This window comes from Protopterus annectens, chromosome 1.part0 (genome assembly GCF_019279795.1).
Source record: "Protopterus annectens isolate FY-2018-M chromosome 1.part0, PAN1.0, whole genome shotgun sequence".
In the NCBI taxonomy this organism is placed as follows: domain Eukaryota; kingdom Metazoa; phylum Chordata; order Ceratodontiformes; family Protopteridae; genus Protopterus; species Protopterus annectens.
Window position 1 is genome coordinate 544048013 of NC_056725.1, and position 27310 is coordinate 544075322.

Below are 27310 nucleotides of genomic sequence, written 5' to 3' on the forward strand. Positions count from 1 at the left end.
TTTATTGTTTTTCATAGTTGTAACATGGACTCTCTTGACGAGTTGCCGTCGATTTTTTCCCCCAGTAGGGATGACATAAATAAACTACAGTCCGAGATGGCTATCTTGAAGGGCAAGCTCACTCGGCTGATTAATTTGATTAGCCAGCCTAAAGCGAGTAACATCAAGGAACGTATGATGACGTCATCAAGTAAGCTACGAGAGTGTAGATCAACAGATTATCTCCCCAACGGTCAAGGAGATGGCGTTGGGATATAAAGATTCAGCCTCTAATGGATCCAAACTCGTTGAGAGGACCTTTCAACGGCTTCCTAGCGATAAATGTGGATCGGAGGTGGATTATAACATTTCAGGCACTAAACCCAAACGAGTGGCGCCAAAACGAACTTACGCAATGGTCGGGCAACCTAAGGAAACAGGTACTGTGTTTCAACCTCAGGGGATTAATAGAAATATTGCTAATTATAAAAAGTATGATTTGAACAGCTTTTTGGTCACCAATTTCGACTTTGAAGGTGACGGAGAACATATAGGGAAGGGGAAAGATGATGAAAACAACCATTCGAGTAATATGACATTGAAAGACTTTATCAAGGACTTTGGAAAGAAATTAAAGATGTTAAGAAGTGTACAGTTAGACAACATGTATCTTAAAAAATGTTTAGATTTGAGTATAGTCCCTATGGGACTGCGCTTTTTTAAACACCCTATGGGGGTTGATATGGATGAGGTCATTATGAATGAGTGTGGCAAAATGTTTGATAATTTTGGATTTATCTTTATGAAATTTATAGTGTCTTGTAATGATAAAAAGATATGTGGCTTAATGTCTGAATTGGAACAGTTGCAACAGGTTATTACTACTGATTTATTATTTGAGGAATATGAAATGTTTTTGAACACACAATACACGTGGGTTGAGAATCAAATGAACAAATAATATGAAAGAAAGTGTAAAAAAATGAATAGAGACATGCTACAGTATGAAAAAGGAGAGGCCTATAGATGGGGGCCTATAGGACAAAATGAATATAGAGAAAATGGTAGTAATAAATTTAACGATGGCAATTATAAATACAAATATAGGAATAATAATTATAGAAGGTTTGACTTGCGTAGTACTGATGAACATTATGGTAACAACCCAGATTTTTTAGGGGACAGAAACATCGAGATAGGACTATAGAAGCAGCCATATGGGGGAACAAAGAAATGGAATGCTTACAAATGGGAAAACCCACCCCAGTACAAAAAGGGAAACAATTGGAGGAGGAAGGAATAATTACTAGGGTTACAGATACACATTTTTGTATGGGTGACTTTAGTATATACAATTATACACAGGTACCACTTCATGAAGGATATTTCAAATTATTATCTAAGGGAATGAAGTACGTTCCGAACAGGAACATTAACGTGGTAGATTTTATAGTAGACTTCAAAAAATATTTAAGGAAGTTAAACCTTGCCATATTTTTCAAAGGAACAAGACAGGTAAATAGTAGTGACTTTAAGAAGAAAAGTACTTTTGTACCTCCCTTAAATCCTGCACTAGCTGTATATGAAAAGGTTGTTGTTGAAGAGATTTACGAATATGTGAGGAAGAACCCCAATAGAAAAAGGAATCTTGAATACAATGAATACAAATTAATGAAAGAGATACAAGAAAACAACAATTTAAGGATTATGAAACCCGACAAGGGGGGTGGAGTGGTACTATATGACAGGGGTGAATATATCAACAAAATTCATGAGATATTATTAAACTCCGGGAATTATGACATATCTTCCATTAATGAAGTCAACATTGCTTACCATAAAATAGATTTATGTTTGGGAGAAATGTTATTGGACGACAGGATCGATAGTGATATGTATAATTTTTTGAAAGTGGAGCATCCTGTCATTGGTACCATAGTAGGGATACCTAAAGTACACAAAAATTCTAACGATCCCCCTTTTCGGCCAATAATCTCAGGTAGCAAGTCCAAAACCTTCCCCTTTGGGAAGGTTATCGACAGTTGGTTAAAACCTATATATAAAAAATCAGCACATTTGTTAATTGACTCCTGGGATTTTTTAGGGAGACTCGATACAGAAATTATCACTACAGAAACTTATCTTGTAACTATTGATATAGTTGATCTTTTTTCCAGTATACCTCAGGAGGAAGGGTTGTGTAGGTTCAACAATAGTATAGAAAAATGTGGAGATGTAACATGGGAAAACGCTTCTTTAATCTTGGAATTTATGGAAATTGTGTTGAACCACAACTACATTTTATTTGAAGGGGAATATTATCGGCAAAATAAAGGAGTTGCAATGGGGGCAGCATGTGCCCCCATTTTTGCCAATATGTTTCTGATAGATTGGGAGACGGAATATATTCTTTCTACAGAATGGAAGAATAATAAAGGTGGCAAACAAGTGACAAGCAGCAGGTCCTGTAGGTCCCCAAGGATGTGATAACCAATGGTAGCAGCTAGTTTTCTATAGAGCATCTCCCAAAACATCCCCACCCCAACACCCTCCCTGCACTCTTTCCCTGCTGTACAAAAACAAGGTAAGAGGCAGAGTGGCCTTCTTTGCACACCAGTAAAAATCAGTTACTTAGGGCAAGTGGAAAATTAGATTATAAAAAAAGTGCTAAAGCCTGCCATTTCAAAGAAAGACAGGTTTCATGGGAATTCCACTTGTTTAAGAAAAAACATTAGTCTCTGATCCCCTTGCAGATAGAAGACCTTTTGACATAATGTGCCATAGAGTGTGTGCCAGGAAAAAAATAAAATGTGATTTTATTCAGGATTTTTCTTGCTCCCGAGAAAGAAAAATGTTCCTCAGAGACCTATACTGGACATTTCAAGATTAAACAAGTTCTGTTTGCTTCCAATTTAAACAGACAACTATAGCAGTTATGCTTCTGGACGTCCTTTCAAAGAGTTCTGGAAGACCGATGCCTTTTCAACCTCATTGTTAAAGATGTCTCTTTATGCCTTCCCCCTCTTTTCTCTTAATACCCATGTACTTCAAAAGATAAGAAGGGGACTTACCAAAGATTTTATTAGTAACTCCCTCTAGGCTCAGACATTAATGGATGTTCATGTTTCACTGTTGCAGTCATCACCTGTGGGTTATTCCTGCTGTGGTAGCCCTGGGTCAGCCCTAACAGAGTCCATGTTTTTGTGCGCCGGCTGCTGTCACCTGTAGTCTGACGTCCGGTCATCAGTGCTATAAAGCAAGGCAGCCGACGTCATTACATCAGTCTTTCTTGCCATGGACCCTGTAGCAGAAGCAGTTTGCACGAGTGCCGGTCGGTCGCTACCAGAAGTTGAATTTCAGCAGAAAACGTCTAAAGCTACGTACCCCGTTGAGGACCCTTTTTTCTTGCTCTAACCAATGTCCGAAAATGTTAACAATTGTCTTGCCTGTGGAAAGCAGATCCCACATCAAGACTTTCATTCTTACTGCATCATTTGTTTAGGCCCAGACCACGACGTCCCTCGTTGCAGGTTCTGTGCCCTCTTTAATGCGAGAACCATTTGCTGAAGAGCTCTTTTTGTAGACAATTGTTTTCGTGTTCCGTCTTTGAATTCCAATATGGTGTCAGTCAGCCAACAATCTGTCGGCATTCTGAAAAATACATAGAGATAAAGATAGACAGGCCACACAAGGCTAAGCCTTCCAATGATGCTACCACTATGAAAGTTTTTAGTTCTCCGGAATTCAGTGAGGCGCTTTTGCAGCCCCTGATGCCCAACTCGCTTTCTATGCAGGCCTCTGCCAAGACCCTTTCTGAGTCGCAGAAATCCACTTCGTCTTCCGAGCCTTTGGCTGTCTCTGCCTCGGTTGGGTCCGGAGCCTCGACACAGGCAGTGGCTTCGGGGGAGGCCTTTCGCACTACTGATTCTAGTCAAAATCCGATGTCTTTGCTTCCGACTACCGCTTCTCAGAGACAGACGGATTCTGTCAGGCCTAGAAGCCAGGCCACTCCTAGGAAATCTGCTTCTAGCCACCATCTTGCTACTGCTCCCCCACCCCAAGCTCAAATGCTTAAAATTCTGGAGGATCTTATCTCCCTTATCCGAGCTATTCAAGCCCCCACTCCAAAAAGGAAAAGGCATCCTTCTCCAGAAATTTTGACAGACCAAGAGTCTGAGGAATCTGATTATTCTGCTTTTGAAGAGGAACAACATCCCTGAACTGTTTGAGGATTCAGATGCAGAGGAATCCATCCCCTCTTCCTCCCCTCAAGAGGACCTCTCCTTTGGGGAAACCCTTCACTCCCTCAGGAAACATTTTCAGTGGGAATCTCAAGACTTCCCACAGTCAAAGAAATGACTTAGAGAGTTTATGGACCTGCCCCAGCACAGACCCCTGGTCATCCCACCTATATTAGAAGTGGTGAATGATGTTTTCCATGAATCCAGTTTAGCCCATGATGCCCTGCCTCCTGCTCCAACTAAACCTGACAGGTACTACAGAGTACCGGATTCTCACATATACCTGTAGAGGAATCCTGCTGCAGACCCTGAGGTTCATTACACAGGGACCAAAAGGAGCTAAGACTATTTCTGCCAAGAATCCTCTTCCTTCTGACAAAGACTCCAGAGCTCTGGACAGATGGGGTAAGAAAGTATACACCTCTGCAACCTTAGCTATCAGAGCACTCAATTGTCAGTTCCATATGTTAAAATATCGACAACACACTTTGGAACTATTAAAACAGAAGATTGCTACCTCTCCTGACGGGGCCAACTCAAAAGAGCTGTCAGAATTACTACACTCTGCTTGTCAAGTGGCCAAACACTCATTGCAATGTGGATATGACACCCTAGAAACCTCTAGCAGGGCAGCAGTGAAAGGATCTGTTGTTAGAAGCATGCATGGCTGAAGGAACAACCTCTCCCTGATCATGTCAAGTCATAACTTATTGATGCACCCCTAGATTAGGAACGCCTGTTAGGGGAAAAAGCAGAAGAGGTGCTTAAAAAGATGGAAGACAAAGCAAATTCTATGCAAACAGCGAAAGATTTCTTTCAAGTTCTGTCCCTCCAGATCAAACAGGAAAAGGTTTTTACTCCAGATTATTCCTTTTTCCCAGAAAAGAGAGCACTTGGCTCCCCATCCTGGATCTATCCAAACTGAACACCACCTTGGTGGTTCCCAGATTCAGAATGCTAACCTTGCAGCAGCTCCTGCCTATGCTCACACAAAATGCCTGGTTTGTGACACTAGACCTAAAAGATGCCTACCTCCACATCCCCATCATGGAATTGTAAAGAAAATTCCTGTGCTTCAGAGCAGGCTATTAACACTTTCAGTTCTCTGCATTGCCCTTTGGCTTATCTACTACTCCCAGAGTATTTACCAAATGCTTGGCCCTGGCTGTAGCTTTCTGCAGACAGAGAAATATACAGATATACTCTTACCTGGGCGACTGCCTCATTCAGGCAGACTGCAAGGAAAAGTTGCTGCAGGACCTTCTCTTTGTCAAATCACTCCATACCTCCCTAGGGTTCATCATCAACGAAAACAAAATCAAAGCAAAACCCCACCAGAAAAATTGTTTTCCTGGGAGCTGTGCTAGACACAGCCACCCAAATGGCCTTTTTATCCCCGGAAAGGCAGAGCTTCCTTCCTCTCTACTTCACCCAGCTGGCTTCCAGACGTTACCTAACTGCGAGAAGTTCCTGCAAGCCCTGGGATACATGGCATCTTGCATCCTTCTCATCCCTCTCGGCAGGCCTCACATGAGAAAACTTCAGTGGTACTTAAAGAACCTTTGGTGTCAGCACTCAGTCTGTAGAGACCACTCTCCCTCTGATCACTTGTATAAGGGCCGAATTTCTCTGTTTGGCAGAGGCCTGTGCCATGAACAAGGGTCTTCCCTTCATCCTCCGCCCTTCCAGCCAGACCATTACCACCAACGCCTCAGACATTGCTTGAGGCGCTCACCTTGCAGGCATGTGTACCCAAGACCTTTGGAGTGCCCAGTAACTTCACTTGTACGTCAACCAGAAAGAAATGATGGCAGTGCAAAACAGTCCGACTTCCTTCCAACCCTATCTCAGGCCAGGGGTCCTCCTTATAAAAACAGACACCACAGTAATGTGGTACATCAACAAGCAGGGGGGCACCCAGTCTTACCGCCTGTGTAGGTTAGCCATGAGTCTCTGGCTTACAGTCACCTCCACGGGGCTACACCTAATTGCCTAATACTTACCAGGGATCAACAACACACTAGCGGACCACCTAAGCAGAAACTTATTGGACCACCACGAATGTCAGTTCCACACAGAGATCTTCCTGCAAATCACCCAGAAGTGGGGGACCCCAGAAGTGGACCTCTTTGCCTCGCACCTCAACCACCAGCTGCACAAGTTCTGTACCAGGGGGTATCACCTCCTAGCATGGAAGGTGGATGCCTTGACCTTTCCCTGGAGCTCCCTCTTTGTGTATGCGTACCCTTCTCTGCCCGTTATTTCCAAGGTTCTGATCAGAATAATAGAGGAGAGACCAAAGGCCATCCTCATTGCTCCAGATTGGCCCAGACAGCACTGGTATTCCTTATTACGCAGTCTGACCTTACAGCCCCCAAAGCTGCTTCCCCTGTTGTCAGACCTCTTGACCCAGGAGAGGGGGAAGGTACTGCACCCAGACCTACAGACTCTCAAACTTTCAGCATGGCTTATACATTAAAAATTAACAAAGGAGTCCCTGTTAAGCAAACAGGTACTGGACATCATTACAGAGGCCAGAAGGCCCATATGCAGGAAAATGGAAAAGATTCTCTCCTGGAAACCATCAAAAGGGGACAGTACCTCTCAACCTTCCAACCCTGTCATCCTGGATTACCTAGCAGAGTTGCTCAATAGTGGCCTCTCTTTCTCCTCTATTAAAATCCATGCCTCGGCCATCTCTGCCCATTATGATTCAGACCCACCCCTCTTCTCTCATCCTTTGATTAAGCAATTCCTCAGAGGGGCTTCTAATATCAGGCTTCTCAGAAGGCCTCTGACGCCACCCTGGGACCTGAATTATGTGTTAAAGAAACTAACCATGTTAAGTTGTCAATCTCGCCTTCATTCTTGCTTGATGGGTTCGGAGCCGATCCCTCGGCTCCGACTCGGCACTTGCTAAGCTCGAGAGTCACTTTTACCAGCTCGAGGCAGCCCCATATCCCATGATGCAAGGCGGTAAGTACCCAGATCTCGTTTGCCGCTTCGCTTAGGAGGTCTTCTTTTTACCAGCTCCTGGTAAGTTGTTCACTTTTGTGATATTTAAGCCCCTTTTTAGTCAAAACCTTTTATTGATAGTTTTTAAGTTTAATTTATACCCTTTCTGACAGAAATTCCCTGTCTCCTTTAATTTTTGGTTAGTCAATCTTTTCCCTATCCCATCCCCCCCCTGTTAGGGTGTGTGTGTTGGTTTATAGAATACCCTTTGGTATTTTATTTAACTTAATTTTGACTGGTGTGTGTGTGTGTCTTTTTTCGGCACCATGTCAAAGGAGAGGGTCTCAGGTTTTAAGAAGTGTGACTCGTGCTGTCAGAAGATGTCTCTGACAGACGGTCACACTTCTTGCCTGTATTGTCTGGGCCCTCTTCACCTGCAGGACTCCTGTGCTATTTGTCACTCCTTCAGCCAGAGAGTCCTGCAGGAGAGACGGAACAAACTGATTCTTAGGGGCCTTCTTAAGCCGGAGGGCTCTCCGGCTAAGTCGGCTCCACCAAAATCAGTAAAACCTTCCAAGGCCCAGGCTTCTGTATCTAAGCCTGCGGCCTCGGCTCCGCTCGTACTGAGTCGAGATCGGCTCTGGCTGGAGCCGATTCTAGCTTGACAAAGCCTTCGGCACCGATGGCTATCGGTGCCGAATCTGTATTGACCACTTCGATGTCGGCTCTGATCGGCTCCGACACCCATGTGGCACAGGCATCGGTGTCGGCTCCGATCGGCTCCGACACCGTTACTTTGGTGGCTGTATCGGCTCCGGCTGGAGCCGATACATCGAGGCTTCCTGTCGGCTCCGAGAGGTCGGCTCCGACAGGATCTATTGTATCGGCTCCGATGGCTCATTCCAGGAAGAGGTCGAGGTCTCCTTCCTTGGAGCCGATACTTTCGACTCAGGCTTCACCTCTTCTATCGGAACGGAGCCATCGGAGCCGATCTTCAAGGTCATCCAGGTTGTCAGATCATGACCTAGAGAGTGGTCAGTAGATTACTCAAGTCACAGGTACTGGCCCAAATGTTACACAGTCCGTCTCAACAGGCGACTGTTGGTCCACACCCGTTACAGTTCCTCCTTCAACTCTACCCCAGAGCTTGGAGTTGGAGTCTTCGGAATGGTTACTGCTACGGCTGGAGGACGGATACCCCTTCTGTTCCTTCAGCCTCTACTCTTATCTCCTCTTGAGACCTTCCATAGAGGGATTCGGTGGTCGGGCTTCCATGGTCTCCTCCGAGGGGTGAGTGGCATCGGACCCTTGTCCGAGCCCGCTCTTCCCCTTGGAGCCTCGGCCTTGGTGAGCTCGGCTCCGACATCTGCCTCGAGTCTTCCCTTCGGTGGTCCATGGAGTTCCTAGCTCTTGGAGCGGGTTCTCTCGGACCTGCCTGGGAGGAGCATTCGAGGTGATGAAGAGTGTACTGGCCACTGGTATCAGTCAGCAGTCTGTTCCGTAGCTCCTCCCTCTATAGTACCTGTTGACATCTCTGCCACTTCTCTTGCTACAGGACCCAGAGATCCTCCGCCTCAGGTTTCCCCATTGGGAATTTCCTCCTCTTCCGAGGATTCTCCTGATGTTTCGGGAGATCCTCCTAGGAAGAGGACTTGTAAGAGGAAGCATGTAGACTCCCGAGTCTATCACTTGGATACTGACTTTGATGAGTCAGAGGGATCCCCTAGATCCCCTCTGAGGATGTCTCCTTCTCAGACATCCTAGAACTCCTGAAACAGAGGGAAACTGGCCCACCAACAATCCCTCTGAGGATGAGTCAGTATACCTAGAGGCGTTTGGATCTCGGCCCTCCACCTCCTGGGTATCTCCGCCTTTCGACCCCCTTATGCAGGTGATTGCACGAAAGGCGTGGGCAGCTCCTGACTCTGTAGAGCCAGTCCCTAGGAGGCCTTCAAAATTTATCACTGCCCCGAGCGACAAACAATTCCTTACTAAGGGTGTCCCGCTGATGTCATGGTGGTGGCTGCGGCCACCAAAAAGGAACTTGCAGATCCTTCCGTGCCCGTCCATCCTCCTAATAAGGACTCTAGGACCATGGATAGGTACGGTAAGCGGATGTTTTCCTCAGCGACCTTTGCTATGCGTTCGCTGAATTACCTATGTCACTTCACCAGACTCCAAAGGGATATCCTGAAGGAGCTGGGAGAAGTAGTTCAGGATCCTACAGCTGCAGGGGCTCAAGAAAAAAATTGCTTCTCAGCTAGGAACCCTCAATTCCATTGCAAACTCCTCCATGTGGCTAATATCTTATGCTGCGGATGGAGCGAGTAGAGCCGCAGGCACAGGTGTGGCTCTTAGACGCCAAGCCTGGATGCGGCTATGTGATTTTTGGATCCCTTTAAGGCGTCCTTCACAAATTCTCCCTTTGATGGGTCAGCTTTGTTTGGCCCTCAGGTGAAGGAAACCTTGACCAGGTGCGAGCAGGACGGCAAGACTCTTTCTGCTGTTGGAGTCCGTTTTCCACCCCTTCTAGGCCTTATCCCAAAGGACAGAAGGGTGGGAAGATGTGGTTCCGTAAATCCCAAGGAGTCACGCGATTCACGTGGTCAGTTTACCCCTAGAGGCAGAGGGTAACAATAACAGACGCCGCTCTAGAGGCAGAGGGGTCCAAGAACCAGGGAAACAGGGAGCCTCTCTCTGACAAGCCCTTTCAACATCCCTGAGGTGTTGCCCGGCTGTCCCTCCTTGGAGGCAGTCGGGAAGATTATCACTGTACCCAGAAGCCTGGCATTCCCTCACTCAAGACAGATGGGTACAGTCGATCATATCCAAGGGTTACATAATTCCTTTCGAGGAAAGTCCTTTCCCTCAAATTCCCTTCCAGATGTACCACCGGTCTAAGGGACATTGCAGAGTTAGAAATCGCAAAACTACTGCAAAAAGAGCCATTCAGCCAGTTACAATAGACCATTCAGAGCCGGAATCTACTCAAGGTTCTTTTGGTCCCCAAAAGACGGAGACTGGAGACCAATATTGGATCTCAGCAGACTCAACAAGTCTGTCAGGAAGACAAGATTCCGAATGGTCACTCTTCAGTCAATTCTGCCCTTCTTACAGAAGGACAACTGGATGTGCTCAATAGATCTTCAGGATGCTTACTATCACATCAAAATTCACAGACGCTCCAGGAGATTTCTCCGCTTTCGGCTGGGGTCCAGTCATTTCCAGTTCAGAGCCCTGCCCTTTGGTCTCACTACAGCCCCAGAGTGTTCACCAAATGCATGGCAGTGGTCACGGCTCACCTGAGACGTCAAGGATTCCAGGTGTTTCCGTATCTCGACGACTGGCTCCTGTCAGCCACCACCAGGCATCAGCTTATACAAGCCAGGGATTACACAATAGACCTTTGTTCTCATTTGGGCATCTCAATCAACTTCGAAAAGTCATCCTTATCGCCCTGCCAGTCTATTACCTTCATAGGCGCAAACTTAAACACTGTTCGGATGTCAGCTACCCTTACAGAACAAAGAGTTTCAGACATTCAGACTCATGTCGGGATCATTCTGGCCAGCAAGAAAATAAAGGCCAGAATGGTTATAAAGGTATTAGGTCTCATGGCTGCGGCCATTACTCTTCTTCCCCTGGCTCGATTCTACATGCGCCTGCTTCAATGGATGCTGTTCACACAGTGGTCATACCAGCAACTTCCAATGCGTCACCAGATTCTGGTGACACAGACATGCAAAGAGCATCTTGCTTGGTGGATCACATCGTCTCAGGTTCACCAAGGCAGGTGCTTTGTACCTCCGTCCCCGATAGCCACTGTCACCACGGATGCCTCCCTGATCGGGTGGGGGGGTCATTATCAGGGCAGGATGGTTCATGGGACGTGGCAACCGTTCGAGTACCATCTGCACATAAATGTCCTGGAGATGAGAGCAGTGCTTTTAACGTTGCAAGCCCTCAACGACTTTCTTCCCGTAGGGACAATTGCAGTCCACACAGACAACATGTCTGTAGTTTGGTATATCAACAAACAGGGCGGAACCAAGTCCTACCCCTTGTGTCGAGAAGCGCTCAGACTTTGGCAATGGGCGATCTCCTCTCATCGGTTTCTGGTAGCAACGCATATCCCTGGGAAAACCAACATTATAGCGGACAGATTGAGCAGAGCTATCCTCATGCCTCACGAGTGGTCTCTCAAGCAATCTATAGCGGAAGAGATTTTTCTGGAATGGGGTCGTCCATGTTGCGATCTTTTTGCTACTCCCCAAAACAGCAAATGTCCAGACTTCTTCAGCCTCTTCCCTCTATCAGGCCATCCCCACAGAGACGCTCTGACCCAGGATTGGCCCCAGGGACTTCTTTATGCCTTCCCTCCATTTCCTCTGATCCCTCAGGTGATCCAGAAAGCTACCGTTTTGAGAGCCAAATTGATTCTCATTGCCCCTTACTGGCCTCGACAAGTTTGGTTCCCGTTCCTCCATCGTCACCTTTTGGTGCAGCCGTGGCATCTGGACCCAGTGCCAGATCTTCTGATTCACCAATCCGGTCAGCTGCACCGGTCAATCCCTTCTCTCAACCTCACAGCATGGTTGCTCCACTTCCTTCCTTAGCCAGGCTTCCCTTGATCTCTAACCCAGTTAGAGACATCATAGTAGCTTCACTAAAATCCTCTACCAGGAGGATTTACACAAGCAAATGGAAACGTTTCTCTTATTGGGCTAAGGCCCAAAATATTGATCATTTTACTGCCCCTGTTCAGGCAGTTCTGGACTTCTTAGCAGAGATTTTTCATGCAGGCTCCTCTTCTTCCACAGTCAGAGTTCAATTGGCTGCTATTTCCAACTTTCATGTCGGGATAGCAGATCATAATATTATGTCCCATAGGCTCTGCAGGGCCTTCTTGAAAGGAATTTTCTTACTAAAACCTCCAATCAGGAATCCTCCTCCTCAGTGGGATCTAAATTTAGTGCTGACATCCTTGATTCTTCCCCCTTTCGAGCCAGCTGTTTCTTGTTCCCTGAAATATCTTTCTTGGAAAACGTTATTTCTAGTGGCTATTACATCTGCCAGGAGGGTGTCTGAACTTTATGCTCTTTCGGTTCGACCCCCCTATTTGGTTTTTCACAAAGACAGAGTATCTTTGAGAACTAACCCAACCTTTTTACCTAAGGTCGCTTCAAAGAACAATTTGAATCAATCCATTGATCTCCCGGTATTTTTCCCTAACTATTCAGACAGAGCTGAACAAAAGCTACATTATCTTGATGTCCATCGTCAACTTAGATATTATTTGGACAGAACAAAAAAATTTAGAAAATCTGATCAACTTTTTGTTTCCTATGCGGATAATAAAAAAGGCCTTCCTGTTTCTAAAGTGACTTTGTCCAGATGGCTTTCTTCGGTCATCACTGAAATTCATACGCTCAGGGGAAAACAGCTGTGCTCAAAACCTAAAGCACATTCAACTATGAGTTTAGCTACTTCTACAGCTTTTCAAGCTAGACTTCCTTTGGACACTATTTGTGCAGCGGCCACTTGGGCTACTCCTCACACTTTTGTTTCCCATTACAAATTGGACTTGGCCTCCAGGGACAGAGCCAGTTTTGGCTCTACAGTCCTCAAGAGTTTGTTCCATTGAGCCACCCAGGATAGAGGTGCTAGGGACGCGGTCCCATCAAGCAATAATGAAGGCGAGATTGACAACTTAACATTAAGAAGTTATGTACCTACCATAACGTTCCATGTTAGTTGTCTTCTCTCGCCTTCTTTCTTGCGACCCTCCCTCCTTCCCCCTGGCCTGGACAGACCTTGTATAAGAAACTATTATGCTAAAGACCATTCAGACCTGGTCCTTTTTCCATCTGTAAGTTTCTTCTTCCTTTGGGAAGTATTTCATGCTTGGTGTTATTGCCCTTTGTCAACAAACGAGATCTGGGTACTTACCGCCTTGCATCATGGGATATGGGGCTGCCTCGAGCTGGTAAAAGTGACTCTCGAGCTTAGCAAGTGCCGAGTCGGAGCCGAGGGATCGGCTCCGAACCCATCAAGCAAGAAAGAAGGCGAGAGAAGACAACTAACATGGAACGTTATGGTAGGTACATAACTTCTTATTACCTCCTTTCGAACCTACCGGTTCAACAGAATTGAAATACCTCTCTTGGAAGACTGCCTTCTACTAGCTTTCACCTCAGCTAGAAGGGTTTCGGAGCTTCAAGCTTTCATGGCTGTCAAGCCCTTCATAATTTTCCATGCGGACAGAGTTTCCCTGAGGACTAACCCCTCCTTTATGCCCAAGGTAGTATCTGATGTGACCCTTAACCAGGCCATACACCTTCCCACCTTCTTTCCCCAACCCTCAAAACAAGGGGGAAAGAATTCTACACTTACTAGACATGCACAGACAACTCTGATAGTATCTGGACCGTACTAAGCCATTCAGAAAAACAGACCGGCTTCTTGTAAGCTTTGCCCCAGGGGCAGAGAGGAAGCCCATCTCCAAACAAACCATTTCTAAATGGATTTCACACTGTATCCATTTTTGCTACAGACTACATGGGAAACCCATCCCTAAGTCTGTCCGTACCCACTCCACTAGGGCAACCTCCACTTCCACTGCCTTCCTCAGAGGAGTACCTACCAGGGACATCTTGAAAGCGGCCACCTTGACCTCTGTTCATACCTTTACAAAGCATTACCACCTACCTGTCTTTTCTAAGTCTAGGGCAGGGTTTGCCTCTGCAATTCTGCAGGGCCTCCTGACCCATACCCAGGACTCAACCTATTTTTCCACCCTTTTCCTCAGCTTTGGGAATCCTCCCACAGGTGATGACTGCAACAGTGAAATACGAAGAACATAGTACGGTTGTGTACATTTAGCATAAATGTAGATGTGCGAGTGTATTCACTGTTGCAGTCTTGGTTTTTCTCCCTCCATCCCCCATTTAACATCTTCCCCTAGGGGGACACAAGCTTCCCAAGGTGGCTTTTAGCCACCAGGACCACTTCTGTCCTTTCACTTGTGCTTCTGATGGGTTAGGGAAAGAAAGGGTTAAGGAAAGAAAAACTGATGTAATGACGTCGGCTGCCTTGATTTATAGCACTGACGACCTGATGTCAGACTACAGGCAATAGCAGCCGGCACACAAAAACATTGACTGTGGTATTCAGGCCGATGGAGGGCTACCACAGCAGGGATAACCCACAGGTGATGGCTGCAACAGTGAATACACTCTAACATCTACATTTATGGTAAGTGTACATAGCTGTACTTTCTCTTTTCTCATTCAACTGACAAGGGCGGTAACTAGAATTTTTCTAACAAAATGGACTTGCTCACACAGGAGAAGGGATCTGTGATTTGTCCAAATATCCAGAATCTAAATCGGACTCTGTGGTTTACGATGTGCAACAGATGTTGGAGGTGAGAAAACCAGCTGCTAGCAAATCTTATCTGTCAGAATAGAAAAAGAATTTCTCTCTGGTGCCAAAGTAGATGAGAGAACCCATCTCAAGTAGGAGTTCTCCAGTAGCTGTGTGAATTGCTGAATTCTGTTCTTGTGTATGCTTCCGTAAAGTTAAACGTTTTGGCCATATCAGTCTGTTTAGCTCTTGTCCTCCTTTTCCTCTTCTTCACTTCAAGTTAAGCAGTTTTAAAAGGAGGTTTGCATCATTACACCACCATAAAAGAAGGTAGCTCTAACTTGGGGTTTGAATTTTGTTTTGGAAACTGTACCTCAGCCTCTTATTTAACCAGAGATAACTGTTCTCTAAAATTTCTAACTTGGAAGACTGTCTTGCCAGTAACTTTAACTTATGCTAGGCATTTATCTGAGTTACAGACCATTATGTCTTTTTAGTCTTCCTTTTTTTTTTTTTTTTTTTAAATGACTGGGAGAGTCTCAGAACCATCCCATCTGAAGTAGGAACTTCATTTGTCTGCAACCTTTGGGATAAGGATCCGATCTTGGATCCAAGCCGGCAACTTCTTGTCATAGCATAGATCCGAGCTCCTAGCTCCTCCCCTTACCCATAATCCCCTGCCTACCCTAACTGATCTCAGATCTAGTTTGCCGCTCTTCAAGCAACAGCTGGATTCCATAGCTCTTAGCGTTTTGAGAGAGAGAAAAAAAAAAAAAAAGTATTTTTCTTCCTTCTTTCTGAGTGAGTGATTGTGTGTGCGTGGTAGGTTTACCCTTAACACTAATCTTATTATTTTTAGCTTTCAGCTTAAATTTATTTTAAAGTATTTCTCCCTCCCCCGCTGGTCGTAGCGTGTGTGTGTGTGACTTGAGTGTTAGGGGCTTAGTGAGTGTGCTTTACTGTAGTAATGTCGGAGGCCCCTAAAGCCATTTTTTCGAAATGCACCGAGTGTGGCCACAAGCTTTCACCGGCTGATGGCCACACTCGGTGCGTTAGGTGCCTTGGGGTTGAACACCTCTCTTCGGGGTGCGCGATTTGCGTGGCGTTCAACCCCAGGGCACTCAAGGATCGTAGGTCGAAGCTAGTCCTGGCGGGCCTTCTACCCCCAGACTCTGCTTCGGCCTCCGGTACTTCGGTGCCCGCTACCCCCCCCCCGGTAGCGGTCACTGCTGCCTCCCTTCCTCCGACCGGGACTCAACCTCCTGCTTCGGCTCCGGAGGATAGGGAGGCCTGGAAAGAGAAGCGGCGGGAGAAGCACCTTAAGCGGCGGGCCGATGACTCCTCATCGGCCCCGCTCCTCCTCGGATCCGATCCCCTTGTTTCTCCCCAGGACCCGAGGAGGAGGTGATCCAGTCCCCGTCGAGGTCATCGAGGTGACACTCCAGGTCTGCCTCGGTGGCCTCTTCGAGGTCCACTTTTAGTATGTCTGATGCGGACATGGACCGGATGATGAGGAGATTCATCCAGGCCCAGATGCAGATGGGAGTGCTCTTGCCCCCCCCCCCCCTCTGGGGGGGAGCTCGACCCCTTTTTTCGCTCCTATAGCTCCTTCTCCGACCCGCATTCCGGGTTCGGAGCGCTCGGAGCCGAGCCACGTTGGATCCGGGGGTAGGTCGGAGCTGACCGTGCTGGGCACGTCAGCTCCGATGGCTCCCTCGAGTTTGTCGGATCCGACCTCTCGGAGCCGTGGGCCGAGCTTCGGATCCGAGGGATTCTGTGTGCTTTCGGCTCCGTCCCGGTCGGAGCACACTGGTCCTTCGGATCAGATGTTCTCGGCGCCGGGTCCGATCTTCGCTTCGGATCCGAGTGGGAGTCGGATCTCGGATCCGTCAGAGAGCGGCTCCCCCTCGGCTTTTGCTGCGGTGGAGAGGGCACTGTCGAGTGCTTCCAGGCCTCCGGTCCTGGCTTCGGCTCCCTCCCGCACTCCTTCTCATCTGGTCCTGGCTCCCCTCATCCGGCCCTTGGGGCAGCCTGCCTCAGCTCCTCTAGGAGTTCCAGTGGAACAGGATACAGCCCGTGATTACTCCTCGGACAGCCCCCCCCCCCCCCGAGGAGATTCCTCACAAGGCAAAGTGCAAAAGGAGGCACATAGACTCCCCTGAGAGTCTCACCGAAGATACGGACTTGGATGAAGGGAAGGCTCCCCTAGATCACCCCCCGAGGATGTCTCCTTTGGAGACATCATGGAAATGCTCAAAATCAGGGGTGGGTGGTCTGCCCCTAAGGCTTCCTCTGATGAGTCCGTATTCCTTGAGGCGTTTGAGGCAGGACCATCTACCTCTTGGGTGTCCCCTCCACCCGACCCCCTGGTGGATCTCATATCCTCTAGGGCTTGGAAGGAACCGGACACCGTAGAGCCGATCCCCAAGCGTCCGGACAAAATTTTGAGCCCCCCTGCAGAGAGATCACACTGGAGCAGAGGTCCCCCTGTGGATGCCATGTTGGTGGCTGCAGCCATCAAGAAAGAGTTGGCTCAGGAGAGCCCCACGGTTCATCCTCCGAGCAAGGATTCTCGCGCGATGGACCGTCTTGGGAAGCGGGCCTTCAGTTCAGCGACCTTCTCTATGAGGGCCTTGAACTACATGGCACACGTTATTCGGATGCAGCGGGATCTAATTAAGGAATACGCTGCTTCCCCCCCAGGGTCCATGTCGGAGGGAGACAAGGATCTGTACTCCTCCCGAATGGCCACCCTCCGCTCTGTCTCTAACACCTCTATGCGGCTGTTGTCTCATGCTGCAGAGGGAGCCGCTAGAGCAGGCAGAGTCAGGCTTGTCATGAGGAGACAGGCCTTGCTCCATCACTGTGACTTCTCGGAACCCTTTAAGGTGTCATTCGTGAATGCTCCTTTTGATGGTTCTGCACTTTTCGGCAAAACCGTTCGCGACACTCTTGTCCTGAGCGAGAAAGATGGGAAGACCTTGTCTGCCATCGGTGTCCGCTTCTCTGCGCCCCAGAGGTCCTTTTCCAAGAACCAAAAGGGTCAGAAGAAGATGTGGTTCCGAAAATCGCATCAATCCCAGTCTGCTCAGGACAACCAGTCCTCTCGTGGCAGAGGAGGACAGGGAGGACGCCGCCCCAGAGGCAGAGGGGGTCCCAGGAATTTTGGGTCCAGAGAACCGTTCTCTGAGAGGCCCACGCAGAACCCCTGAGGGGTTACCCGACTGCTCCACTCTGGAGGCAGTCGGGGGGCGTTTTTCGAGGCGCCTAGCAAAATGGGAGTCCATAACAACAGATCGCTGGGTGCTTCGTATTATATCCAGAGGTTACCAAATTCCCTTTATAGTAAACCCTAGAATCAGAAGCCTTCCCGACGTTCCACCCAGTCAGAGGGAGGCGGCTGTTGCAGAAATTCAGCAGCTTCTGCAAAAAAGAGCCATCCAGCCCATCCCCCCAGATCAGGTCGGATCAGGGTTTTACTCCAGGTTCTTTCTGGTGCCAAAAAAGACGGGGGACTTGAGGTCCATCCTCGACCTCTCTCTTCTAAACCTGGCGGTACCCAAAGAAAAGTTCAGAATGGTCATGTTGCAATCCGTCCTCCCCTTATTGCGGCAGGACGACTGGATGTGCTCCATAGACCTCAAGGATGCGTACTATCACATTCTAGTGGACAGGCGTTCCAGGAGGTTTCTCCACTTCCGGCTGGGAGCCAGTCACTTTCAATTCAGGGTCCTCCCCTTCGGTCTCACCTCAGCCCCCAGGGTGTTCACCAAGGTCCTAGCGGTAATAGCGGCCCACCTGAGACTCCAGGGAATTCAGGTCTTTCCATACCTGGACGACTGGCTCCTTACAGCCCCAACAAGGCATCTACTTTGTTCAGGCAGGGATTATTTCCTCAGTCTGGCTCCACTATTAGGATTAACCATCAACATGACCAAATCCTCTCTCATCCCTACACAGGTGTTGGATTTTATAGGGGCGAAACTGGATTCCAGACAGATGCTTGCGTTCTTGACTCCAGATCGGCTTCGGAACCTGATGTTGCACATGCAGGCCATCCTTCAACTGCAAACACCTTCGGCGGTATTGATCCTGAGGGCCCTAGGATCTATGGCGGCTGCAATCCCGCTGCTGCCATTGGCCCAGTTGAACATGAGGGTTCTGCAGTGGACCCTCCAGGTACAATGGTCCCTGTCTCGCAACCCCCTGTCTCACCCCATTTCCTTAAGCAAGGTTTGCAGAAGATCGCTCCTGTGGTGGCTCCAGTCTCCCAACCTCCACACGGGGCGTCCCTTCTCACTACCTCCGCCAGTCGACACAGTGACCACGGACACTTCTCGCCTGGGGTGGGGGGGGCATTTTTCAGGCAGGACAGTCCAAGGCACATGGAACGACGTAGAGACCTCTTTGCATATCAACGTCCTAGAGATCAGGGCAGTGCTTTTGACGTTGCAGGCACAACACAACTCTCTTCCGGTAGGGACGATTGCAGTACAGACAGACAACATGTTGGTCGTCTGGTACATCAACAAACAGGGGGGAACTAGATCTTACCCCCTTTGCCGCGAGGCCATGAGAGTGTGGGAATGGGCGATTTCCACCAACCGCTTTCTCATAACGCACATTCCGGGACGGTCCAACATTCTGGCGGACAGGCTCAGTCGTACTATCCTGACTCCTTACGAATGGTCTCTCAACCATCGAGTTGCAGAGCAAGTATTTGCCCGATGGGGGCAAACTTGTTGCGATCTTTTTGCCTCTCCTTCAAACACCAAATGCAACGATTACTTCGCTCTGATCCCCCCTCCGGGGGAGTCCCCGAGAGACTCGTTAGTTCATGCTTGGCCTCCTCTTCCCCTGATGTTAAAATTATTACAGAAAGCCAGGCAGTTGGGGAGCAAGATGATCCTCATTGCCCCATTCTGGCCTCGTCAGACATGGTTCCCTTACCTATGGTCTCACCTAGTGTATCCACCATGGATTCTGGATCCCATTCCGGATCTCATTTCTCACCCTCTCTGTCTTCCGACTCCGAACCTGGTCAACCTCAAACTGACGGCTTGGTTGCTCCAGTTCCACTCCTCATAAGGACTCCTGGGATCTCATCACCGGTCAAAGCCATTCTTGTAGCAGCTCACAAGCCTTCCACCAGGAAGGTTTATCGGAGTAAGTGGAAACGCTTCACCATTTGGGCAGAACACCGTCGTTTAGACCCTTTTACAGCCCCGATATCGTCGGTTCTAGATTTTCTAACCTCTCTCTTTCACCAGGGGGCTAGTTCTTCCACAGTCAAGGTACAACTGGCAGCAATCTCATACTATCACGTGGGGCAAGAGTCTGGCCCTCTTATCACTTCCAAAACTATGTAAGACCTTCCTCAAGGGTACCTTCCTCCTTAGGCCTCCAGTTAAAGAGGTGGTATCTCCATGGGATTTATCCTTAGTCTTGCAGGCCTTGACTGGTCCCCCATTCGAACCGGCGCCCACAGTTGATCTCAAATTTCTCTCTTGGAAGACAGCTTTTTTGGTGGCCATAACTTCAGCCAAAAGAGTGTCGGAATTGTAAGCTCTTTGTGTCAAACCACCATATCTGGTCTTTCACCCGGATAGGGTTTACCTCAGGATCAATCCGTCCTTTCTACCTAAGGTATCTTCAGAAGCGAACATCAATCAATCTATCAACCTTCCAGTGTTTTTCCCCAACTTTCATAACAAAGGAGAGTACAAGCTACATTCCTTAGACGTACACAGACAACTACTTTTTTATATCCATAGAACTGCTGATCATAGGCAATCCGATCAGTTGTTTATCTCCTTTGCCAAAAGTAATTTCGGAAAGTCAGTTTCTAAAGTTTCTCTCTCTCGATGGATCTCGAGTTGTATTCTTTTAGCATATCAGAGCTCGGGAAGGCCTGCACCTCAAGGAGTCCATGCTCATTCTACTAGGGCCGTTGCCACATCTGCGGCCTTTCAAGCTAGGGTTCCACTGGATGACATTTGTTCCGCAGCCACTTGGGCTTCATCTCACACCTTTATCAGCCACTATAAAATTGGTGATGTCTCCCGAGGTAGGGCGTCCTTTGGCTCTGGGGTGCTCCGGAATATCCTTCCATGAAGGCCACCCAAGATTTAGGTAGCGAGTCCCAAAGGTTGCTGACAAATGAAGTTCCTACTTCAGATTAAGAAGTTATGTACTCACCATAACGTTCTATCTGAGTAGGTATCTTCATTTGTCTGCAACCATCCCCCTGACCAATATGATCATTCTTGTGTTATTAGCATATGTTCCCATTGGGACACTTTTATCTGCTGTGCTATGGGGCAAACTTGATCTGAGGTCAGTTAGGGTAGGCAGGGGATTATGGGTAAGGGGAGGAGCTAGGAGCTCGGATCTATGCTATGATAAGAAGTTGCCGGCTCGGATCCGAGATCGGACCCGTATCCCAAAGGTTGCAGACAAATGAAGATACCTACTCAGATGGAACGTTATGGTGAGTACATAACTTCTTATTCTTTTATGCTGATTGTAGTCTTGAGTTTACTCTTAATCAAATTGTCTAACTCTCTGCCTTCTACCATAACTTGTAAAATAAGATGGAGAGATTTTTTTTGTTACCTTGATGTTTGTAGACAGTTGAGATGTTATATTGACAAAATTAAGGAGTTTAGAAAACGCAGTCAAATTTTTGAATCGTATGGTGATAAAAAGAAGGGACAGACGGTTTCTAAGCAAACTGTCTCCAGATGGGTTCCCTTTTTCCATTCAGTTCTGTTACTCTAATCATAGCAGTCCTCATAATAATGTTAGGCTCATTCTTCTAGGGTAGTTGCCACATTTGGGCCTTTCTATAGTGATGTGCATCTCCATTTTTGGAGCAGCTACTTGGTCCTCCTTTGACAGATTCATTAAACATAAGAAACCTGGAAGTTTCCTTCAGAGCCTTGGCTGGTTTCACTGTGGTTGTGCAACAGAGCATTCTGAATTTTGATTCAACTCCATCTATCCTCCTTTCTTTAACTTTGGCAGTTGTTCCATCTGTAAAGATTATTGCAACATTGATTGGCCGAAGAGCATAGTACAGTTGTGTAGTTAACTTGCTATAACAGTAGAGTAGAAGCAGACTCCCTCCATCTGCCTGAATAATCTCATCTCTGGCGGTGTTGGGGTATCCATTCTCCTCTTCTCTATGACATGACTTGAATTAGAGCAATAGGCTTCAACCTGCTGTTCCAGGGGCAAGAAAGCTCTGAGTTTTAGCACATCCATACATCTCTGTAATACTAGCAAGTCCGCTTGTGCAAAGTGTGGATGTACAGTGCATGTGGAAGGTGCCAGAGTTTTGTAGACATACCAGATATTCAGTATCCTTTGCAGGATGCATCTCATCTGTAAACATTACTACAGCTTGATCTATTCAAACATCTGCTGTTATGGTAAGTTAACTACACAGTTGTACTTTAGGAGTAAACTTTACCAGTTTCCTTGGCCAGTACAAACAATTATTGATTCTGTTGCTGAGCAGAGTAAGAAAGCTAGTAACCAAGCAGAAATTGTCAGCTTAGTTACCTTATTTTATTTAGTATTTGTGCATGTTGTATTACTTGCATATGATCCTATTCGTACGCATTCAGCAAGTAGTAGTTTCTTCGTCTGCATAGTACTTTAAGAAGGACTAACATACGTGTTTTGCATCTTCCTAATATAGGGCTTATGTTTGCTACACTTGAAGCACAAATGTACTGTAGGTATGTCATACTTGTGCTTGTTAACTGCCGCCAAGTGTTTGTCCATACTCTTCCTAACCAACTTTTTAAATATTTGGGGAGGAAAGAATCTGTTGACTAGCTTTAACCAAATCCTCAACAGCATTTCTGTTTGCAGATCTGCATTTTTTCCCCCCTTGTCTAGAGAGATGAAGAGGAACATAACTAATACTTCCGGAGTGACTACTTTCTACTTTGCTTTCATTGCCATCTTTAGATCCTGGAATGGAAGAGGACCAAGATGTGGGATCTTGCTATTCCTGTTTTGTAATGCTTTGTCATCAAAATTAAGAAAAAAAAATGGTTGGGAGGGAGAGAATAGTAGACTTTGCCCCCCCCAAAAAAAAGTTTAGGCTGTTGCCGAAGAGAGTAATCAGATGGTGAGGATGTTCAGCAAATGATTGCCGTTTCCTCTATGATGTAGATATGTGGTAGGTACAACAACCTTCAGTCTTCTGTAGTGAGTCATTAGTACAAGATTGTTTCACAAGTCTATCCTCCGATTCTTTGTCATAATTCTTTTGTCCAAGAGTGAAAAAATAAGAAAAAAAGTCAAAAGAACATACATACTAGTTGCATTTCCTTTTTGTTTAGCAGAGACAGTCTTGACCTAAAGGATGGGAATATAGAAGATGATGGACTTACAGGACTACTTCGGCTTACCACTAGTGTCATAAAACACAAGCCTCCTTTCAAGTTTTCTCGAGAAGGACAAGTAGGTGAAAACAATAATAAATGCTTTTGCCATACCTGTATTCATTTCATAGTTTCTACTTTACTTGCTCAGTCTTGAGTGCCACGCAGAAGTAGACATGTATGAAATACATTGTGTGGTTTTGTAATTTTCACATTTATATTTCTGGTCCAGTGATAATTTTTTTTAAAACTCGTAAGTTATGTCGATAAAGATGTTCTACCACAATCTTTATCCTTAAAACTCCTTATGTTGCCTGCACATAATCTTTCATTTACTGGAAAGAATAGGCTTTGTTTACATTTAAGCATGTTCATACCTTTGCTTTGTTAAGGTTGAGTATAAGGTTTAGGATTTTTTTTTGTCAAAAGGGCACAATTTTTATATTTTTTATAAAGGCAACAAGTGTATGATGTATATACTCTCAAGAAAATGTAATATATTTCTTTTCTCTAAATGCAGACATGGATGAAAGTCTGAAAGCACGGTTTGCTGGTTTGCACATCTAGTGTGCTTGGCCCTTGTGGCCTCGTCAGTGGCAGTTTTTTCATTTCTATGTTTAAATCACATAGCTGACTTTTGTGTCATTAGTGTGATAAATAATCCCCGTCAGTTAGTGGTTGGTCTTCTGTTCAGTCCTGGACATTATTGATTTGGCTGCTTTTCTTACTGTGGACTGTCATTTGACAGCTACAGTCCTAGACTGGTTCACGTCTTACCTACCTGGGTTGGATGCTTAAAGTCTGCTTTGTTTCAAATTAATACTAATATACAACACCTGTTAAGTTGTGGAGTGCTGCAGGCCTCAGACTTGGCTGGACTTATCAGACTGTGCGTACTTCCCTTTGGGGATATAAGTATCCGGGGGTGGTTTATCATTATTTTGTTGATTATTACACATCTCTGCTTCTCTTTTTAGGAGGAGCTGTTAAGCATTCTTGACTCCTTGGAGAAATTGTTCATTCTTTAACACCAAAGGGAAGCAGTCTTTAATTGGCTATAATGTGACTGAGGTCGAATTGCATCAAGGGTGGAGGCTTTATTGGTGCATGTGCACATCCAGTGTATGTCATTATCTGTATCCCATAATTGTTTCTAAGGAAACAGATTGGAGTCTGTATCAGAAGTCTAGGATTTCAGTATTATTTTGGATAACTCACTGTCCATGAATACCAGGTGATGACAATTGTAAAATTATCATGGTTTCACTTCCAGAACATTGCTTGAGTTAAGCACAGAATTCCTTCTGAGAACCATATTGTGGCTATTCATGCTGTAGTATATATTTTTTGCACTTCACCAGTGCCCTTTTACTTGATGATCTTAATAATTGAGCTTGACTACTTTCAGAATGTCTAGAATTCTATAGCTAAATTGATTTTAAGACGCTCTCCTACAATCATTTCAGACCTGTGCTGCAGAATCTAGTGTCTGTTGTACTTTGGAGGTCAGTGTGTATAGTAGCACTGTTAAATCTACCTTGCTGTTTATGTTTGCTATATCTCCTACATGTGTAATAGAGTTGCTAGGTTCCTACTGTCTGGCTCACATTTTTCTTTCACTAACAAGGAGCTGTTGATGGTTATCAGGATGACTTGAAATGTCAGTGTAATTGTTTCTTCTTCTATCCTTCATTGTTGGGGATTCACTAACTTTTCATCTTTAGAAGCTTGACTCTGTGCACATATTTAGTTTCATTAAAATCTGTTTCAAAACATATTTTTAATTCATAATTTACTGTTCCAAGTGTCACTGATACTTAATTGGCAGTGTTATCTGTTTATTTTTACTTGAATGTTGTACTTTACTTTTCCTAAGTTTAGGCTCTGTGATAACTTAGTTAAGGAAACATCAGTAGTTTTTTGCTAGCACAACAATTTCAGTATGTAAAACAAGACTGTGTTACTTCAGTGATGAACAGAACCACTGCTAAATTGTCTGGCTGTCTATGTACACAACTAGCAGTCTTCACAAAAGTTAATGTTGTCTTGCTTAACACAAAGACCCGTTATTGTACATAAAGGAGCAGTGTGGTTCAGTAAAGCTGCTAAAAGCATGCAGATATCTCTTCTGTACCTTGTAGAAATAGGATTATCTCCGGTCCTTCTCTATGCCAAGGTTGTTCCTATTTGTGTGCTTGCTTGCTGACACAAAAATATCAAAAATGGTAAATGTCCTGAGATCTTAGGGAAAAATATATCTGACGTTTTCCTCTAATAGTTGCATAAAACAGTATTTTTTATCTGAAACATATTGTATGAAACAATACAAATTATTTGTTCTCCAGGAGTGAAATTTTGACAAAAAAAATGCCAAATTAGGTTTTCACACTGGTTGACACTGCAATTTGTCATGGAAAATCTCACAATCTGATGTTGTCCTCCTCATTCTGCTTCACTGCTAGATCTGTGATCTGACTTGGCCACCTCCCACAGACATGATCTTCCATGCTCAATGTCCTCCCTTACCCATAATCCTCCACATCTAGCCCAAACTCCTCAGATCTCATTTCCACCAGTGCACCCATATGTGGTTTTCCAGTTCTCAGCTAAGTCTTATTATTTTTGCTATCTTATCTTTTTTTTCCTATTATATTTGACTTTAGTTTTCTACTATTGTTAATGTACTTTATCTCCTCCCTTTTTCTCTTTAGTTCTCAAGGCTCGTTATTGTTTTTAAATCGCATTTGTCTTCCTTCTTTCGGGCTTCCGCCCTTCTTTCTCTCTTCTCTGTTGTAGGGTTGTATATATATATATATATCTGTATATATATATATATATATATATATATATATGTATATATATATATATATATATATATATATATATGTATGTATGTATATATACAGTGGATATAAAAAGTGTACACACCCCTGTTAAAATGCCAGGTTTGTGTGATATAAAAAAATTAGCCCACAATAAATCATTTCAAAACTATTCCCAGCTTTAATGTGACCCATAACCTGTACAATTCAATTGAAAAAAAAAAACAAATCTGTTGGGGGAAAAATATAGAAAAATAAAAAACGTACAATAAGCCGGTTGCGTAAGTGTGCACAGCCTTAAACTAATACTTTGTTGAAGCACCTTTTGATTTAATTACAACATTCAGTCTTCTTGGATAGGAGTCTGTCAGCATGGCACATCTTGACTTGGCAATATTTGCAATCTCTTCCTTGCAAAAGTGCTCCAAATCTGTCAGATCGCAAAGGCATCTCTTGTGCACAGCCCTCTTCAGGTCACCCCACAGATTTTCTATTAGATTTAGGTCTGGGCTCTGGCTCGGCCATTCTAAAACTTTAATTTTCTTCTGGTAAAGCCATTCTTTTGTTGATTTTGGATGTATGCTTGGGGGTCATTGTTGTGTTGAAAGGTGAAATTCCTCTTAATCTTCAGCTTTCTAGTAGACGCCTATAGGTTTTCGGCCAAAAGTGACTGGTATTCGGAACTGTTCATAATTCCCTCCACCTTGATTAAAGCCCCAGTTCCAGCTGAAGAAAAGCAACCCCAAAGCATGATACTGCCACCATCATGCTTCACCGTGGGGATGGTGTTCTTTTGGTGATGCGAAGTGTTGTTTTTGCACCAAACGTACCTTTTGAAATTGTGGCCAGAAAGTTCAACCTTGGTCTCATCAGAACATAACACATTTTCCCACATGCTTTTGGGAGACTTGATGCATTGTTTTGCAAATTTTCGCCTCGCCTGGATGTTTTTCTGTGTAAGAAAAGGCTTCCATCTTGCAACCCTACCCCATAGTCCAGACAACGGGAGATTGTTGTCACATGTAGTGCACAATCAGTACTTGCCAGAAATTCCTCCAGCTCCTTCAGTGTTGCTGTAGGTCTCTTGGCAGCCTCCTTGACCATTTTTCGTCTTGTCTTTTCATCAATTTTGGAGGGAGGTAAAATTCTTTGCAACATCACTGTTGTCCCATGTTTTCTCCAAGTTTTGATAACTGTCTTTATTGTGTTCCGTAGTATATCCAGTGCTGTAGAAATTTTTTTGTACCCTTCTCCTGCTGATACTTTTCAACAATGAGATCCCTTTGATGCTTTGTAAGCTCTCTGCGAACCATGGCTTTTGCTGTAGGAGGCAACTGAGTAAATGTCAGGAAAATCCTCCTAGGACAGCTGAACTTTATTTGGGGTTAATCAGAGTCTCTTTAATTGATGGCAGGTCTGTACCCAAGACAAATGAATGCTGTAATTAAATCAAAAGTTGCTTCAACAAAGTATTAGTTTAAGGGTGTGCATGCTTGTGCAACCAGCTTATTGTACATTTTTTATTTTTTATATTTTTTCCCGACAACAG

At 45.5% G+C, this 27310-nt stretch overlaps 1 protein-coding gene across 1 annotated transcript in view; it reads left to right on the forward strand.

The window, feature by feature from the left end:
- USP34 (ubiquitin specific peptidase 34) overlaps positions 1-27310 on the forward strand; it is a gene marked incomplete in the record, with an annotated part of 5849982 nt that overhangs the window by 3897658 nt on the left and 1925014 nt on the right. Inside the window, 1 exon segment of the mRNA XM_044061224.1 lies at positions 22898-23018. Coding sequence (XP_043917159.1) covers positions 22898-23018 — 121 coding nt within the window.